The sequence below is a fragment of the Trichomycterus rosablanca genome, chromosome 9 (genome assembly GCF_030014385.1).
Source record: "Trichomycterus rosablanca isolate fTriRos1 chromosome 9, fTriRos1.hap1, whole genome shotgun sequence".
NCBI lineage: Eukaryota > Metazoa > Chordata > Actinopteri > Siluriformes > Trichomycteridae > Trichomycterus > Trichomycterus rosablanca.
In genome coordinates this window covers 15,627,847-15,645,611 of record NC_085996.1, presented here as the reverse complement: position 1 = coordinate 15,645,611, position 17,765 = coordinate 15,627,847, and the positions used below count along the sequence as shown (strand labels likewise).

The 17,765-nt window shown below is 42.0% G+C and overlaps 1 protein-coding gene across 2 annotated transcripts in view; it reads right to left on the bottom strand.

The window, feature by feature from the left end:
• Nucleotides 1-7,496: 7,496 nt before the first annotated feature.
• dspb (desmoplakin b) overlaps nucleotides 7,497-17,765 on the bottom strand; it is a 63,115-nt gene continuing 52,846 nt past the window's right edge. Inside the window, exons 20-24 of one of the 2 annotated variants that reach the window (XM_063001949.1) lie at nucleotides 17,076-17,159; nucleotides 16,627-16,734; nucleotides 15,033-15,131; nucleotides 12,932-14,755; nucleotides 7,497-10,961 (exon numbers count right to left, since the gene is read on the bottom strand). In XM_063001949.1, coding sequence (XP_062858019.1) covers nucleotides 8,010-10,961; nucleotides 12,932-14,755; nucleotides 15,033-15,131; nucleotides 16,627-16,734; nucleotides 17,076-17,159 — 5,067 coding nt within the window. In that variant the 3' untranslated portion in view covers nucleotides 7,497-8,009. The remainder of the gene's footprint in view (nucleotides 10,962-12,931; nucleotides 14,756-15,032; nucleotides 15,132-16,626; nucleotides 16,735-17,075; nucleotides 17,160-17,765) is intronic. The other variant, XM_063001950.1, reaches the window with a different exon arrangement.

Sequence of the window (17,765 nt, the reverse complement as noted above, 5' to 3'; positions counted from 1 at the left end):
AATAAAAACCCTCTACAAACGTGATTAATACCTGAACGAAAAAAGTCATTTTTATAATGGGATAAAGGGTCAGAGTTCATGTTTATTGCACACTTTAATAAAAACTCAAAAGAAACCATAACAAACCTGAAAACCATAAAAAGATTTAATTAGTGTAATCTAATGTATTATCAACACTAAAACATTTATATACAGTGTATCACAAAAGTGAGTACACCCCTCACATTTCTGCAGATATTTAAGTATATCTTTTCATGGGACAACACTGACAAAATGACACTTTGACACAATGAAAAGTAGTCTGTGTGCAGCTTATATAACAGTGTAAATTTATTCTTCCCTCAAAATAACTCAATATACAGCCATTAATGTCTAAACCACCGGCAACAAAAGTGAGTACACCCCTAAGAGACTACACCCCTAAATGTCCAAATTGAGCACTGCTTGTCATTTTCCCTCCAAAATGTCATGTGATTTGTAAGTGTTACTAGGTCTCCGGTGTGCATAGGGAGCAGGTGTGTTCAATTTAGTAGTGAGAGCTTCACACTCTCTCATACTGGTCACTGAAAGTTCCAACATGGCACCTCATGGCAAAGAACTCTCTGAGGATCTTAAAAGACGAATTGTTGCGCTACATGAAGATGGCCAAGGCTACAAGAAGATTGCCAACACCCTGAAACTGAGCTGCAGCACAGTGGCCAAGATCATCCAGCGTTTTAAAAGAGCAGGGTCCACTCAGAACAGACCTCGCGTTGGTCGTCCAAAGAAGCTGAGTGCACGTGCTCAGCGTCACATCCAACTGCTGTCTTTGAAAGATAGGCGCAGGAGTGCTGTCAGCATTGCTGCAGAGATTGAAAAGGTGGGGGGGTCAGCCTGTCAGTGCTCAGACCATACGCCGCACACTACATCAAATTGGTCTGCATGGCTGTCACCCCAGAAGGAAGCCTCTTCTGAAGTCTCTACACAAGAAAGCCCGCAAACAGTTTGCTGAAGACATGTCAACAAAGGACATGGTTTACTGGAACCATGTCCTATGGTCTAATGAGACCAAGATTAATTTGTTTGGTTCAGATGGTCTCAAGCATGTGTGGCGGCAATCAGGTGAGGAGTACAAAGATAAGTGTGTCATGCCTACAGTCAAGCATGGTGGTGGGAATGCCATGGTCTGGGGCTGCATGAGTGCAGCAGGTGTTGGGGAGTTACATTTCATTGAGGGACACATGAACTCCAATATGTACTGTGAAATACTGAAGCAGAGCATGATCCCCTCCCTCCGGAAACTGGGTCGCAGGGCAGTGTTCCAGCATGATAATGACCCCAAACACACGTCTAAGACGACCACTGCTTTATTGAAGAGGCTGAGGGTAAAGGTGATGGACTGGCCAAGCATGTCTCCAGACCTAAACCCAATAGAACATCTTTGGGGCATCCTCAAGCGGAAGGTGGAGGAGCGCAAAGTCTCGAATATCCGCCAGCTCTGTGATGTCGTCATGGAGGAGTGGAAAAGCATTCCAGTGGCAACCTGTGAAGCTCTGGTAAACTCCATTCCCAGGAGAGTTAAGGCAGTTCTGGGAAATAATGGTGGCCACACAAAATATTGACACTTCAGGAACTTTCACTAAGGGGTGTACTCACTTTTGTTGCCGGTGGTTTAGACATTAATGGCTGTATATTGAGTTATTTTGAGGGAAGAATAAATTTACACTGTTATATAAGCTGCACACAGACTACTTTTCATTGTGTCAAAGTGTCATTTTGTCAGTGTTGTCCCATGAAAAGATATACTTAAATATCTGCAGAAATGTGAGGGGTGTACTCACTTTTGTGATACACTGTATATATATATATATATATATATATATATATAAATATACAGTATATATACAGTGTATCACAAAAGTGAGTACACCCCTCACATTTCTGCAAATATTTTATTATATCTTTTCATGGGACAACACTATAGACATGAAACTTGGATATAACTTAGAGTAGTCAGTGTACAGCTTGTATAGCAGTGTAGATTTACTGTCTTCTGAAAATAACTCAACACACAGCCATTAATGTCTAAATGGCTGGCAACATAAGTGAGTACACCCCACAGTGAACATGTCCAAATTGTGCCCAAAGTGTCAATATTTTGTGTGACCACCATTATTATCCAGCACTGCCTTAACCCTCCTGGGCATGGAATTCACCAGAGCTGCACAGGTTGCTACTGGAATCCTCTTCCACTCCTCCATGATGACATCACGGAGCTGGTGGATGTTAGACACCTTGAACTCCTCCACCTTCCACTTGAGGATGCGCCACAGGTGCTCAATTGGGTTTAGTCCATCACCTTTACCTTCAGCTTCCTCAGCAAGGCAGTTGTCATCTTGGAGGTTGTGTTTGGGGTCGTTATCCTGTTGGAAAACTGCCATGAGGCCCAGTTTTTGAAGGGAGGGGATCATGCTCTGTTTCAGAATGTCACAGTACATGTTGGAATTCATGTTTCCCTCAATGAACTGCAGCTCCCCAGTGCCAGCAACACTCATGCAGCCCAAGACCATGATGCTACCACCACCATGCTTGACTGTAGGCAAGATACAGTTGTCTTGGTACTTCTCACCAGGGCGCCGCCACACATGCTGGACACCATCTGAGCCAAACAAGGTTATCTTGGTCTCGTCAGACCACAGGGCATTCCAGTAATCCATGTTCTTGGACTGCTTGTCTTCAGCAAACTATTTGCGGGCTTTCTTGTGCGTCAGCTTCCTTCTGGGATGACGACCATGCAGACCGAGTTGATGCAGTGTGCGGCGTATGGTCTGAGCACTGACAGGCTGACCTCCCACGTCTTCAACCTCTGCAGCAATGCTGGCAGCACTCATGTGTCTATTTTTTAAAGCCAACCTCTGGATATGACGCCGAACACGTGGACTCAACTTCTTTGGTCGACCCTGGCGAAGCCTGTTCCGAGTGGAACCTGTCCTGGAAAACCGCTGTATGACCTTGGCCACCATGCTGTAGCTCAGTTTCAGGGTGTTAGCAATCTTCTTATAGCCCAGGCCATCTTTGTGGAGAGCAACAATTCTATTTCTCACATCCTCAGAGAGTTCTTTGCCATGAGGTGCCATGTTGAATATCCAGTGGCCAGTATGAGAGAATTGTACCCAAAACACCAAATTTAACAGCCCTGCTCCCCATTTACACCTGGGACCTTGACACATGACACCAGGGAGGGACAACGACACATTTGGGCACAATTTGGACATGTTCACTGTGGGGTGTACTCACTTATGTTGCCAGCTACAGTGTATCACAAAAGTGAGTACACCCCTCACATTTCTGCAGATATTTAAGTATATCTTTTCATGGGACAACACTGACAAAATGACACTTTGACACAATGAAAAGTAGTCTGTGTGCAGCTTATATAACAGTGTAAATTTATTCTTCCCTCAAAATAACTCAATATACAGCCATTAATGTCTAAACCACCGGCAACAAAAGTGAGTACACCCCTTAGTGAAAGTTCCTGAAGTGTCAATATTTTGTGTGGCCACCATTATTTCCCAGAACTGCCTTAACTCTCCTGGGCATGGAGTTTACCAGAGCTTCACAGGTTGCCACTGGAATGCTTTTCCACTCCTCCATGACAACATCACGGAGCTGGCGGACATTCGAGACTTTGCGCTCCTCCACCTTCCGCTTGAGGATGCCCCAAAGATGTTCTATTGGGTTTAGGTCTGGAGACATGCTTGGCAAGTCCATCACCTTTACCCTCAGCCTCTTCAATAAAGCAGTGGTCGTCTTAGAGGTGTGTTTGGGGTCATTATCATGCTGGAACACTGCCCTGCGACCCAGTTTCCGGAGGGAGGGGATCATGCTCTGCTTCAGTATTTCACAGTACATATTGGAGTTCATGTGTCCCTCAATGAAATGTAACTCCCCAACACCTGCTGCACTCATGCAGCCCCAGACCATGGCATTCCCACCACCATGCTTGACTGTAGGCATGACACACTTATCTTTGTACTCCTCACCTGATTGCCGCCACACATGCTTGAGACCATCTGAACCGAACAAATTAATATTGGTCTCATCAGACCATAGGACATGGTTCCAGTAATCCATGTCCTTTGTTGACATGTCTTCAGCAAACTGTTTGCGGGCTTTCTTGTGTAGAGACTTCAGAAGAGGCTTCCTTCTGGGGTGACAGCCATGCAGACCAATTTGATGTAGTGTGCGGCGTATGGTCTGAGCACTGACAGGCTGACCCCCCACCTTTTCAATCTCTGCAGCAATGCTGACAGCACTCCTGCGCCTATCTTTCAAAGACAGCAGTTGGATGTGACGCTGAGCACGTGCACTCAGCTTCTCTGGACGACCAATGCGAGGTCTGTTCTGAGTGGACCCTGCTCTTTTAAAATGCTGGATGATCTTGGCCACTGTGCTGCAGCTCAGTTTCAGGGTGTTGGCAATCTTCTTGTAGCCTTGGCCATCTTCATGTAGTGCAACAATTCGTCTTTTAAGATCCTCAGAGAGTTCTTTGCCATGAGGTGCCATGTTGGAACTTTCAGTGACCAGTATGAGAGAGTGTGAGAGCTGTACTACTAAATTGATCACACCTGCTCCCTATGCACACCTGAGACCTAGTAACACTAACGAGTCACATGACATTTTGGAGGGAAAATGACAAGCAGTGCTCAATTTGGACATTTAGGGGTGTAGTCTCTTAGGGGTGTACTCACTTTTGTTGCCGGTGGTTTAGACATTAATGGCTGTATATTGAGTTATTTTGAGGGAAGAATAAATTTACACTGTTATATAAGCTGCACACAGACTACTTTTCATTGTGTCAAAGTGTCATTTTGTCAGTGTTGTCCCATGAAAAGATATACTTAAATATCTGCAGAAATGTGAGGGGTGTACTCACTTTTGTGATACACTGTATTTAGACATTAATGGCTGTGTGTTGAGTTGTTTTGAGAAGACAGTAAATCTACACTGCTATACAAGCTGTACACTGACTACTCTAAGTTATATCCAAGTTTCATGTCTATAGTGTTGTCCCATGAAAAGATATAATGAAATATTTGCAGAAATGTGAGGGGTGTACTCACTTTTGTGATACACTGTATATATATATTTAGATCCAACGTACACAAGCAAACCAATAACATAAATCAACAGACGCACACAAGATTGAGTCCTGAGAGATTAGTCTTTAAATTATTAATAAATTGAACAAATACAGTAACCTAAATTTCAATCATATTTCTTAAACAATTAGCCTATTATTTTAGGATGTTAACCATTATTAATCAACTATAACCAGTAATGTGTTTTAATTAATAATACATATGAAGCTAGTGCAGGTGAATGTGGGCAAAGATCTCGATTGCAAAATATACAAAAGACCACTGAGGAAGGTAAGTCCAGGTAAGATGCTTCTGATGTTGTCTCTGGTTCAGGAGTTGTAGCCCCTTTCCTGGAGATGTCTATAATCATGGTGGCTCCTAATGCACCAGTCTCAGTCCACTCCCTGTGAAGCTCCCCAAAGTTCTTGAATTTAATTTTCTTATCATTCCTCTCAAGGCTGAGGTCATCCTTGTTGCTTCTGCACCTTCTTCACCCACATTTTCCTCCCCCAGTCTTACTTTGATTAATACGCTTTGATAAAGCACTCTGTGAACAGTCAAGTCTTTTCAGCAATGACCTTCTGTGGCGTATCCTCCTTGTGGAGGGTGTTGTTGATTTTCTGGACTATTCTATTACGTCAGCTTTTCCATGATTGTGCTTGTGTGTGCTGAACTAAATTGAGAGATACACAGTGTTTGTACTGTTTGGATTGTTATTTACTGAAGCTTGAAATGAAATATTCTAATAATTTAAAATACTAGTTTTCTGATTTTCCAGAGCTATGAGCCATACTGAACAACATTTGAAATGAATTATAAACAAAAATAAAGTTTTTTTACAGTATCTAATTTTGATGTGCACCTGCATGTTATAGACTGCATAAATATTCACTTAAAACATCTTTTTTTAATTTATATTTCCCCCCCTCTTCCCCCCCCCCCCCCAATGTTTGTAAATTGGGGATACAAACATAAACTGAATGGATCATGTGTAACCCGTAACTACTTGTCCTATCATGAATCTAACCAAAGTATGAAACATTACGTTATCCTATAAACAAACAATTAAATTCTAGAGTTTACATATCACAGTCTTGTTTAAAGCAAGAGTTCTTTGAGGTTATTTAAAATAATAAAATAACTTTCTTTAATAGGATTACATGCACTGAATTCTTTAGATGATGTTTATTTTATGGTTTAACGCCATGTTAACACATTGGTTACATTCATGGCAGGATCACTGGAATTTTTTTTTTTTTTAGACGATGTAAAACATAGTCTACACAAGTCAACTTTATAACCAGATTTCTTTTATTGGAGTCTAATAGTTTAACAATATTTTTAGAGAGGTAACAGGCGCCAACCTCAGTGCATTTTTTTTCCAAAACATGGTGCTGCTAAATTCTTAATTCGGGTTAATTTGAGAAGTAGTACATTTAAATTCTTGTATTCATACCTGTAAGGTATATATCGGTTATAATCTGTATTATTTTATCTACACATGTTGCTATTATTATTATCCATATATTACCACTATTATACTCATCCATACCTATATCTGATATACATAGTTTATATTTATACCTATATCTGATTTTATATTTACATTATCTCTTACATCTAATGTACGTTTTTGCATATATATACAGTATTGTAACAATATCTTTATTTCTATATTTATTCTTATATATCTGTATATATTGTGTATAAGAATAAATACACTACTGCTTCTATTAAATGTACCAGATGCACAATTTGCACATACTGTTTTTTTTGCATACCATATGTTGTATATATATGCATGTTGTACATTCGCTACACCCTATTTACTTAGTTATTTTATTCGTATTAGCTTCTCTCTCTCTCTCTCTCTCTCTCCAAAACCCCCCCAGGTGGCGCTGGTAATTACAGTTTATTAAATGTTTTGAAGGGGGTACAAAGGTCAATGGTTTTCAAAAACACCCTTGCTAACAGTTGTATTAAATCAATTTGGCAAACTTAATATACACTTTACATTTTGAGGAAACAGCCCTTTCTTGTTCCAGCATGAATGTTAGAAATTGGAATGTTAATGTGAGCCAGGCCATCTGGCTTAACATCAGTGCTGGGAATCACAAATACTCTTTTGATTGAATAAGCATGAATTCCCCCACACACAAAATATTTAGAGTGTTGTAGAAAGGCATTCTAGAAGAGTGAATGCTCATGGTCTTGAAGTGGGATGCAAAACAAGCTCATGGTCAGGTGTCCACATGCTTTTGGCCATACAGTGTATCCAAAGTGATATGGAATATTTTAATATATACAGAAGGAAAACAATAAATCACAACATAATGTTTTGTGTAACATTTATTAATTGTTTAAGGTATGAAAACTCAGTTAAAAAGACAGTAGTCAAGGCACATGTTAAGATTATTTCTAATAATCAATGCATTATTATTAAAGCATTTTAATATCCAGTTTAACTTTTAGCTACAAATTACACTGCTGCAAAAATACAGACGTTGTGTTATTTTTATAACTTTATTCCCAAAGCCCTGTTTATGTATGTAGTATGTAGAATAATCTAATACAAAAGCATGCTATGATAGGATATATGGATCTGCTACTGTAATTAACAGTTAATCAAACAAAAGCTTGGAACTACTGAGATCCTTCTGTAATGAGGCACTTGATGAAAATGTCACCAGATTTTAAAATACTTATAATAAATCACAAAGTAAGATATGTTGTTTTCATTTAAGGGTCAAATCTTTTGCAGTTCAAAATCAGCTGGTAACTCACGTATTAATACACCTACATCTTTCTAAGTTAATACAGATTAGAATTATTTTGATACAAAGGTTCTACATGTTGATAGATAACTTCTTTTGTTAATGCTTTTCTCTATGACTGAGATCTGCTGCTGAAAGAGGTACTTTTGTAGCTGGTGCTACTGCATCTGGTTGTGGATGATGAGGTGGAAATAGTATAATCCACGCTGCCTCTGCGGGACCCTGGAGCAGAGCTCGGGTTGGAATTGTAGGGGCTGCTGATTCCACCTGAGGATGTAGTGGCTGCTGGAAGCATGTTAACTCCTGTTTTATCCTCCACCATGCATGCATTGATAGCCTCTTTGTAAGAAATTCTCAGCTTGGTCTTGGGGCAGGTCAGTATCTTGGAATGGTGACGTGTATCCATAAGCTTCTGGGCTGCTCTTTCATCCAGCCATCCCAGTTGTACAGCCTCAGCCAGTGTGCGTTTCTGACCATGCTGTGGATCAAAGAGGCCTCCTGTTAAAAACTGAAACTCAAGGAAACGCTGTCCAGCCTCAAACGGTAACCATTTTTCTTTAACTGCCTCAGCTGCTGACATTTTCTTCTTGGTCTTGATATCCTCAAAGCCAATGTAGGCCTTCTGAGCAGATTTTAGCCGGTTAGCCATGTCTTCATCGATTATGCCAATGCGGGTAGCTTCCTGAACAGAGATGCGGCGACCGTCCTCTGGGTTTACAATGCCTCCGGTGCAGGCTTGTGCCTCTAGCAGTCGTTGGGCTGTGACGGAGTCTACAAGGCCACGCTTCATGGCTTCACATATGCTGATCTTTTCTGACTTCTCTGTGTCGAAGATGGCCCCAACTGGACTCTGTTCTTCTGTAAACTCACCAGGTGATGTCAAAGTGATTGACATGCTCGAAATGCGCTTTACATTGTTTGGTGAGGAAGGACGTTGATGCAAAGGAGCACCTCCGACAGTAGTCTTGATTTCTGATTTGATTGTTTGAGATGAGAATGAGGAGGAGGACGAGGAGCTGAGGGGCTTGCACACAGGTTTGATGATGTCGACAAACTGTGTAAGAGTTATCTCTCCAGAACGATACTTGTTTAGGTTGTCTTGGCTGATTACACCATTATCAAGCAGTTCCTGCAGATCATACTGGAGACCTGTCTTTCTGTCAGTAATGACCACTCTGCTTGAACCATCTGAGGCAGTGACAGTGATCTCCTCCCATTCACATTCCTGCTGGGAAAGCTCCAGATAAGTTTCATAGTCAATGAACTGCTTTTTGTAGGCCTCATGTACAGTCATTTCTTTGTTGGTGTCTGGATCTACAATCACAACCCTTGTCTTTCTTGTAGTGTTCTTTTGTGTCGACGTCTTGCTCTTATCATGAAGTGGCAAAAGCACAAGGCCAGTTTTATCATCTGTAATACAGCGACTCTTCAGCTGTAGGTAGGTCAAGTTGTCCTGGGTGTTAGGATCAAAGAATCCCTTAGTATCATCTCCTTCATCTTTTAGAATCTGATTCATCTCTTCATCAAAGTATCCTCTCTGAAACGCCACATCCACATCAATTCTGTGGCTTTGTTTTGGATCAATGATACCACCACTGGCTATCTGCGCCTCTAACAAGCGAATGCCATGGCCTTTTTCAATAAGACCCTTCTCAATAGCCTGGAAGAGAGAGATGATCTTGTCAGAACCAGGATCTTTATAACCAGTCACTGCTCTCTCAGCAGAGAGAAGCTTGTCTTTGAACTCTGCATTAACCAGGCCCTTCTTACAAGCCTCATCAACAGTGTAATACTGGTTGTTAATGGGGTCAATCATAAAACCAGAAGCTGCCTGGGCCTCCAGAAGCTCTAGTGTGGTACCCGGCCGCAAGAGCTTTTGCTTCATAGCATGGTAGATCGACAAGATCTGTTTGTTGGCTTCATCGTAGACTCCAGCAATACAGCTTGATCCCCGAAGGTAGGCTCTAAGTCTATGTTCAATGTCTTCACTAGTTATCTTGCCGGCTTTTAGCTGATCGATGTCTGAAGGTTCCAATAATTTGGCATATACAAGTTCAGACACAGAAACTTTTCCTCGTAAGCCCTGCACAGTCATCGGCGCTGTAGGGGCTGGAAGCAGCAATAAGCCTGTGTTAAAATCAGCCTGACACTGCCTCTTCAGGCTGACGTAACTAGTACTCAGATTTGTATCTGGGTCAATGTAGCAGTTTGGCTTTTCATTCAGTGCTTGATAAAGAGCTTCGTCAATCAGATCACGATCCATGGCAGTATCCTTGGGAAGAAACACACTAAGTACAGGGTCAAGGATTCCTCCTGCTGCCTGTTGTGCCTGCAGAAGTCGCAGAGCTGTGGCTTGATCAATCATCCCCTTTCTCAATGCCTGACTGGCTGACAATAGTTTGGTTGTTTTTGGATCTCTGAATCCAGTGCAGGCAGCCTCTGCAGTTAGAAGCTGTACTTTATCGCTTTCATCCACAAGTCCACTGAGAAAAGCCTCCTCCACGGTCATCCTCAGATTAGCTCTGGGATCAATAATGTGACCTGTGGCTGCTTGAGCCTCCAGCAGTTTTACTGCACTCTCAGTTGAGATAACGTTTTCTCTCTTGGCCTCCGTAAAGGTCATCTTTCCGGTGGGTCCAGCTGCCAGTCCTGCAATGGCTCCTGTGCCCTTGAGATTCAGCTTAATATCAACACTCACATCCTGGACAGTTTTTTGACCCTTTACCAAATGGTTAAGTGTTGCTTTGTCAATAATACCACATTCATGCAGCTGCTGGGCTGTGACTTTTTTACGGACACCATCAAAGACCAGATTTGAGGGATCAATACTTAAGTCAGGGTGATCGGTCTGTGTGTATCTGTTTACTGCATCAGCTTTCTGTTTTAGTCTCATCAACTCCTCCTGCAAGGAACCTCTCTGAGTCTGGAGCTCAGCTTGCTCCTGCTGAAATCTCTGCAGCCGGGCTATTTCTTGCTCCATACTGTTGATCTTCTTGATTAGGGCATCTCTCTCTTGCTGTAATTCAGTGCACTGAGACTGTGAAGACTGGATCAAATGTGAAGTCTGTCAAGAGAAAGGAAAAATGTTTACATTTATATAAATATATACCCACATAGAGAAAGAGACAGAAAAATAAAGACAGAGAGAGGAGGCTTTATATGCAGTGAAGGAAAAACAAGTACTCAACCAGTTTCGCATTTGTTTGTTTTCTTTTTTATACTTTGAGTGCATATTTTGTGTAAATTTAGACTTTTGACTTCATACTTTTTATAAACTTTAATTGAAAGGGAAACTTTAAGTTCTAGGTATTAAAGCTATGAATAATGTAATAATTCAAAATGTTTATAACTTGCACATGGTTTTATAATAAGACATTTCTACTTTTTGTATGAAAACATTCCAATGAATGCCAATCATGGTGAGGGTTTGTTTGTTTGTTTGTTAGGATTTTAACGTCATGTTTTACACTTTGGTTACATTCATGACAGGAACGGTAGTTACTCATTACACAAGGTTCATCAGTTCACAAGGTCATGGACAATTTAGTGCCTCCAATTCACCTCACTTGCATGTCTTTGGACTGTGGGAGGAAACCGGAGCACCCGGAGGAAACCCACACGGACATGGGGAGAACATGCAAACTCCACACAGAAAGGACCAGGACCCAGGACCTTTTTGCTGTGAGGTGACAGTGCTAACCACTTAGCCACCATACCGCCGTCATGATGATGGTAGTGGAGTTCTCAAATTCTCAGAGACGGTATGCTCTGGTGTCGCAGCAGCACTAACACAATGCACTACCTCACCATGATTGCAAGTCTGAATTTTAGCAGAGCCATTGAACTGGTCGGGCCTACACACAAACAGAAATGGACATGTCTGGAAGGACGGTCGACTTGGTCTCGTTTGTTTGTTTATTAGGATTTTAACGTCATGCTCCACACCTTCGGCTACATTCACGACAGGAACGGTAGTCACTCACCACACAAGGTTCATCACTTCTCAAGGTTATATTGAACACAGTCATGGACAATTTAGTATCTCCAATTCACCTCACTTGCATGTCTTTGGACTGTGGGAGGAAACCGGAGCACCCGGAGGAAACCCACGCAGACACGGGGAGAACATAAAAACTCCACACAGAAAGGACCCGGACCGCCCCACCTGGGGATCGAACCCAGGACCTTCTTGCTGTGAGGCGACAGTGCTACCCACTTAGCCAACGTGCCGCCCCCCTAAAGTCTGAATTTCAGCAGGGCCTCCACACAAACAGAAATTGACATGTTTCAAGGGAAGGTCGGACCGGGTCTCGTTCCACTGGCACCGTGATATACGATCTCTGGGAGTGGTCTGGGGATCTGCACAAGTAGGGGGAATCACATGATGCAGAGTGTGGCCGTCTATATGCGATAAGGCTCTGTGTGGAAACCCAATAAGAAGTGGCTGCAGACTGGACACGTGACTGAGGGAGCGTGTGGTGATCTGGCTCTCCTTGATCAGATTGCGGGTTGTGCAAGCAGCAGTGGATTCACAATCAGGAATTGAAAGAGACTGGATTAGGAAATAAAAAGGGGAAATCTAAACAAGTAAACAAGTGGATTTTTGCACGAAGTATTTTACTAACAAAAAATAGGTTGAATACCTGTAGATCCTGTAAAACTGTAGATTTTATACATGAATAAGATCTTCACCATTAATGTAGCTTTACAGAAATCTTGTTCAATCACAAAACCTTGTAAAATCACAGTTACCTTGAACAACTTGATTAAATGACATGTACCATTGATCAAATTACAAATTACCCAAGCACTTGCACAAAAAAAAGCACTTGCACACAGCATGTAAACAAGTATTCTGCAGACTCAATGCAACCATGAAGAAGAAACTGGCTACCAATGTGCACATTAAAGCATAAAAGGCTACAAAATGCAGAGAAATGAAAAGGCATGCAGCATGCTTGAGCCAAACCTACACAATGTCTGGGTAAAACTAGAACCTATGATAGTCCCAGACATTCTAAAGGGTATCAGTACCTCACTGGCCTGTTTTCTTATATTCTGTATCTCCAGCTGCAGCTTTTCTCTCTCTTGCGAGAGCTGTTGGACAAGGTTGTCATGCTCTCCCCGGGCAAACTGGCTGTTTTTGAGTTGTTGCTGAAGTGTCGATATCTGGGTGCTCATCTCTTGATCTTCATGCTGCCTCCCTCGCAGCAGCTCTTCATGCTCCAGACGCACCCCTCTCAACTCTTCCTCTACGCGGAGGCGCTCTTTGATGAGTGTCTCGGTAAGCCTCTTTACACGCTCCACCTCGACAGAAGTCAGGTTCAGTGATCGGCTTTTCTCTTCCATGCTTCGGAGCAAGGTTTCGTAGCTATGGGTGGTCTCAGAAACCCGACTTTGCTCCTGCGCTAGCTTTACCTTCAAAGTCTTCATCTCAGCTTCCAATATGATCAGACGCTGAGCAGAGGCACCAGACTCACTTGATTTACGATCCAGATCCTCCTGCAGCCGTCTGCACTTTTCCTCAGCTTTTTTGGATTCAACGCTGGTCTCATCCTGACTCTTCTGTAAAGTAGTGATGGTGGAGGTGTACTCGCGCATTGCCTGATTGGTTTTCTCAAGCTGAGCTTCTAATCTCCTGCGCTTAGCAGCCTCTTCTTGCGCTACCTTTACTTGCTGACTCATCTCTCTATCTAACTGTTTCAGTTCCTCCTGGAGTTCTTGGACTCTTGCTTGAAGGTTTGCAAGATTTTGCTCTGCCCGTTTTTTCTCATTGCCCTTAGTTTCCACCTCAACACGGAGGATGCTTAGCTCCTGTTGTGAAGAGCGAAGTTGGATTAGTTCCTGATTACAGGTTGTATGCTTTGCACGAAGGTCAGCCAGCTCCTTCTCCAGGTGAGACCTCTCTGCCTCAAGAGTCTTCCTCTTGCGTGACTGGTCCTCAAGAGACTGTGTGAGGCCGGAAATGTCTAAATTCTTCTCTTGTAGAGCTCTATTGGTGCTTACTTGTGATTCCTTCCATCTGCCCTCTTCTGCACTCTTCTGACTTAGAAAGAGCTGTATCTGACCCTCCAGCTTACTTCTCTTCCTGGCTTCCTCTGTTAATGCTGCACTTTTTTGCTGTAGCATCTCCTCTGCATGTCTTCTTTGAGCCTGCTCCTCATTGAGGGCTAGGCGCAGCCTCTTTAATTCCTCTTGCAATTCCCTCTGTTCCTTTTCCAACCTGTCACACTCCTTCCGCATTGACAAAGAGTCTTCTCGTTGCTTTGAAAGCTTCTGTACGTTTGTTTGTGTTACCAGGATTTGGGACTCATAGGTCTGTTTGACCTCTCTTATTTCAGTGCTGTGCTGCTGCCTTACCTTAGCCAGCTGCATCTGTGCTTCCTTCACGTTCTGGGCCTCCCCTTCCAACTGCCTCCGCAGGCGTTCGATTTCCCGTGTGTGATCGGACACTGTCTTCTCCATCTCAAGCTTAGCCCAGTTAGCCCCCTCCAACTCTTTTTGTCTTTTACGCATTGCGTCCTCGTGTTCTTCCTGTTGACTGGAGTACCTCTCCTCCACAACTTTCCTTTTTCTTTTCTCCACCTCCACAAGCAGCTTAACTTGTCTCAGCTCCTCTATGAGCTCCTGCAGGTGGGTCTGAGAGGTGCTTAGGTTTGCCTGAGCTGAACTGCATTGAAAGGCCTGGCTCCTCTTTACTTCCTCCAAAGAAAGGAGGTGCTCCTGAGATTCGTTCAGCTTCAGCTTGTACCGTGAGAGTGCCTCTTGCAGCGAGGCATTCTTAGCATCACGGTCTTCAATGTCTGCCTTCAGAAGCCTTAGATCCTCTTCAAGCAAATCTATCTTGGTGTTTCTTATCTATGGATACAATTAAGGAAAATGTTAAGTAAGAAGTCCGAGGATGGTGCTGTAAGTTCAACAATAATATCCACAAAGTTGAATCAGTTCATCTGGACACAAGTTTGTTGTAGAGATACGTTTCGTCAATCCGAAGTCATTCGGATTGAGTGACGAAACGTATCTCTACAACAAACTTGTGTCCAGATGAACTGATTCAACTTTGTGGATTTGTGTACCTGGATTATTGAGCATGCATCAACAGATTCAACAATAATACTGTTTAGGTTTTATGTACCTTAAGGTCCTCCAGGTTTTTAAGGGAATTTCCAAGATGTTTGCAGTAATCACTTGAATGTGTAAGTAGCTCTAAGTAGTGGCTTTGCAAAGAGGAAAGCTGTGACATAAAAGTATTAATATTAATAGCTGAAACAAGACACAAAACAATCATTTGTACTGTAAAAACAAGTTTCTCTGTTCAACTTCTATTTACATCATAAATGTTAATGGTTAGCCGAGAACCAAGGTCATTGTTGATTAAATGTGTAAATCATTTAAATTTATGTCCAACAGGTGATGTGTGATTTGAACTGACATTGCATCTAGACTGCCGATTTGAAACAAACCCTAACCCACCCTCAGTGCACACACACCAGCTTCTCTAAATAATAAAATGTTTCCATACATTGGTATTATATAAACCCTGAACATCAGAACTATTACACATTAAAACCACAAACTGTGAAGAGTTTTTGTGTCAGTATGGAGTCTGACTACATGTTAAACTCACACATGTGGGTCAGTTTGTTTGTTTATTAGAATTATAACGTCATGTTTTACACTTTTGGTTACAATTATGACTGGAACAATAGTTAGTCATTACACAAGGTTCATCAGTTCACAAGGTTATATCAAACACAGTTATGGACAATTTAGTGTCTCCAATTCACTTCACTTGCATGTCTTTGGACTGTGGGAGGAAACCGGAGCACCCGGAGTAAACCCCCGCAGACACGGGGAGAACGTGCAAACTCCACACAGAAAGGACCCAGACCGCCCCACCTGGAGATCGAACCCAGGATCTTCTTGCTGTGAGGCGACAGTGCTACCCACTTAGCCACTGTGCTGCCCTTACATGTGGGTCAGTGTGTAACATTATTATTCATTCATTTATTTACTTTACACAACTGGCATGGTTACTGTGCATAATGCTTAAAACTGTCCGCATTAAGGTAAAACTCTGCTCATCAACTCATATATCAACACTAATGTTGCCAGGAACAATTCTATTTCTATTATTTAATGAACATGTATTGTAGGCGCTTGTGATGAACTGTTCGCTACTGACCCTACATCCTGACTGTTGAACTGTTTGCTCACTGTGTTTATGTTCATTTTACTGCTCTACAATAATACGATTTTGATTATGCTACACTTTTTAATAAAGGATGAAGAGTATAACACTTGGTGGCATTTTAGGTTTTAACAGAGTGCTTTAAATTATCTTCGGCCCTCCCACTCTCAGACATATCCAATCATGTCTGTGTAGGCAGCAGGCCAGCTGATAGCAAAACTTAGATCCCCTTTTTTCCCTAATTTCTTTTAATTAAATTTTTCATTTCATCAACTGCTTTGATGGAAGTCAATCCATCTCGGGGCTTCGGCCATCCCCCGTCCCACCTCCTTTTAGACATAGCCAAATCATGCTTGGGTAGATGCCCAGGCTGGCAGATAGCACCAGTGAGATTCGAACCCGTATCTCTGCAGTGGTGGACTACCATAGTAAACCAACGCACCACGCAAGCACCTCTTTTCAAAAGAAATTAAAATGTGAAAGCAATTAATAAATGTGTTTCCTCATTTCTGTCAATGTATTATTTATGCTTTTGTACCTCTTGAATCACTATAGTAGATGGAGACTGCAGCATGGTCCTTTTAATTGGGATGTTGAGCAGAGTCTCTAATCCAGCACTGTACGATGCCAACCCGAGCTCATAGTCCTACACAAAAATACATACACTACACATCAATACAAGCAGTCATGTATTTTATGTTATACTTGTGGTCATATGGAGCTGTGTTTTTCAGTCCTGGTCCTGGAATGCTCCTGGCCTACATAGTTTCTTTGATCCAACACACCTAGTTCAACATTGTTGTTCATAGATAAGCTAAATCAGATGTTGGAAAAAGAGAAAACACTATGTAACAGGGTCATCGTGTACCAGGACTAGAAACACTACTGTAAAGTTTGTATTATTAAATGTAATTGCTGCTTAATGCAGTATAGCAGTCAATAAATGGGAGTGGTGACACAAGTATGTCGCTTTAATGATATTTATACCTTTATAGTGTTCACACACGCATCACCATCTCTCTGCACAGCCTCCACAGCCTCCCTCTTTGCTGCTATATCAGAATTCAGAGCCTGAGGATTACATACAATCGTTACATACACCTAAGCACTTTATTAGGAACACCAATACACATGCTTATTTATAGAATGAAGCAAATCAACCAGTCATGTGGCAGCAGTACAAGGCATCAAATCACACCAATACAAGTCAGAAGCTTCAGTTAATGTTTACAGCAAACATCGTTATGGGAGAAAACTGATCTGAGTGACCTTGCCTGAAGCATGGCTGCTGAGGTCATGGAAGCTGATCGTCTATTTATTATAACAGTCTCTAAGGTTTGTACACAAAATGATATTTAGTTCTGTAAAGTGAAAACACTCTTCAGAACTATAGAAAGCAAAAAATAATTGTGCTAGAAGGGCTACACAGGCAAAAAGAATAAAAAAACACATTGGAATCCAGGGATGTAACGATTCACCACAAAACAGTTAATAACCGATTCAAAAATTCAACGATTCAAATCGATTTGACATGTAAAATGAATCGATATTCACTTTAAACAGCAGAGGGCACTGGTGCTATACACCTCGCCTGGTTGCCAAATTCGGGGCTTTTCAGCCAAATTTGCATAGTTTGTACCTACCTCAGAAATAAAAGGACATTCAATATTTAGATAA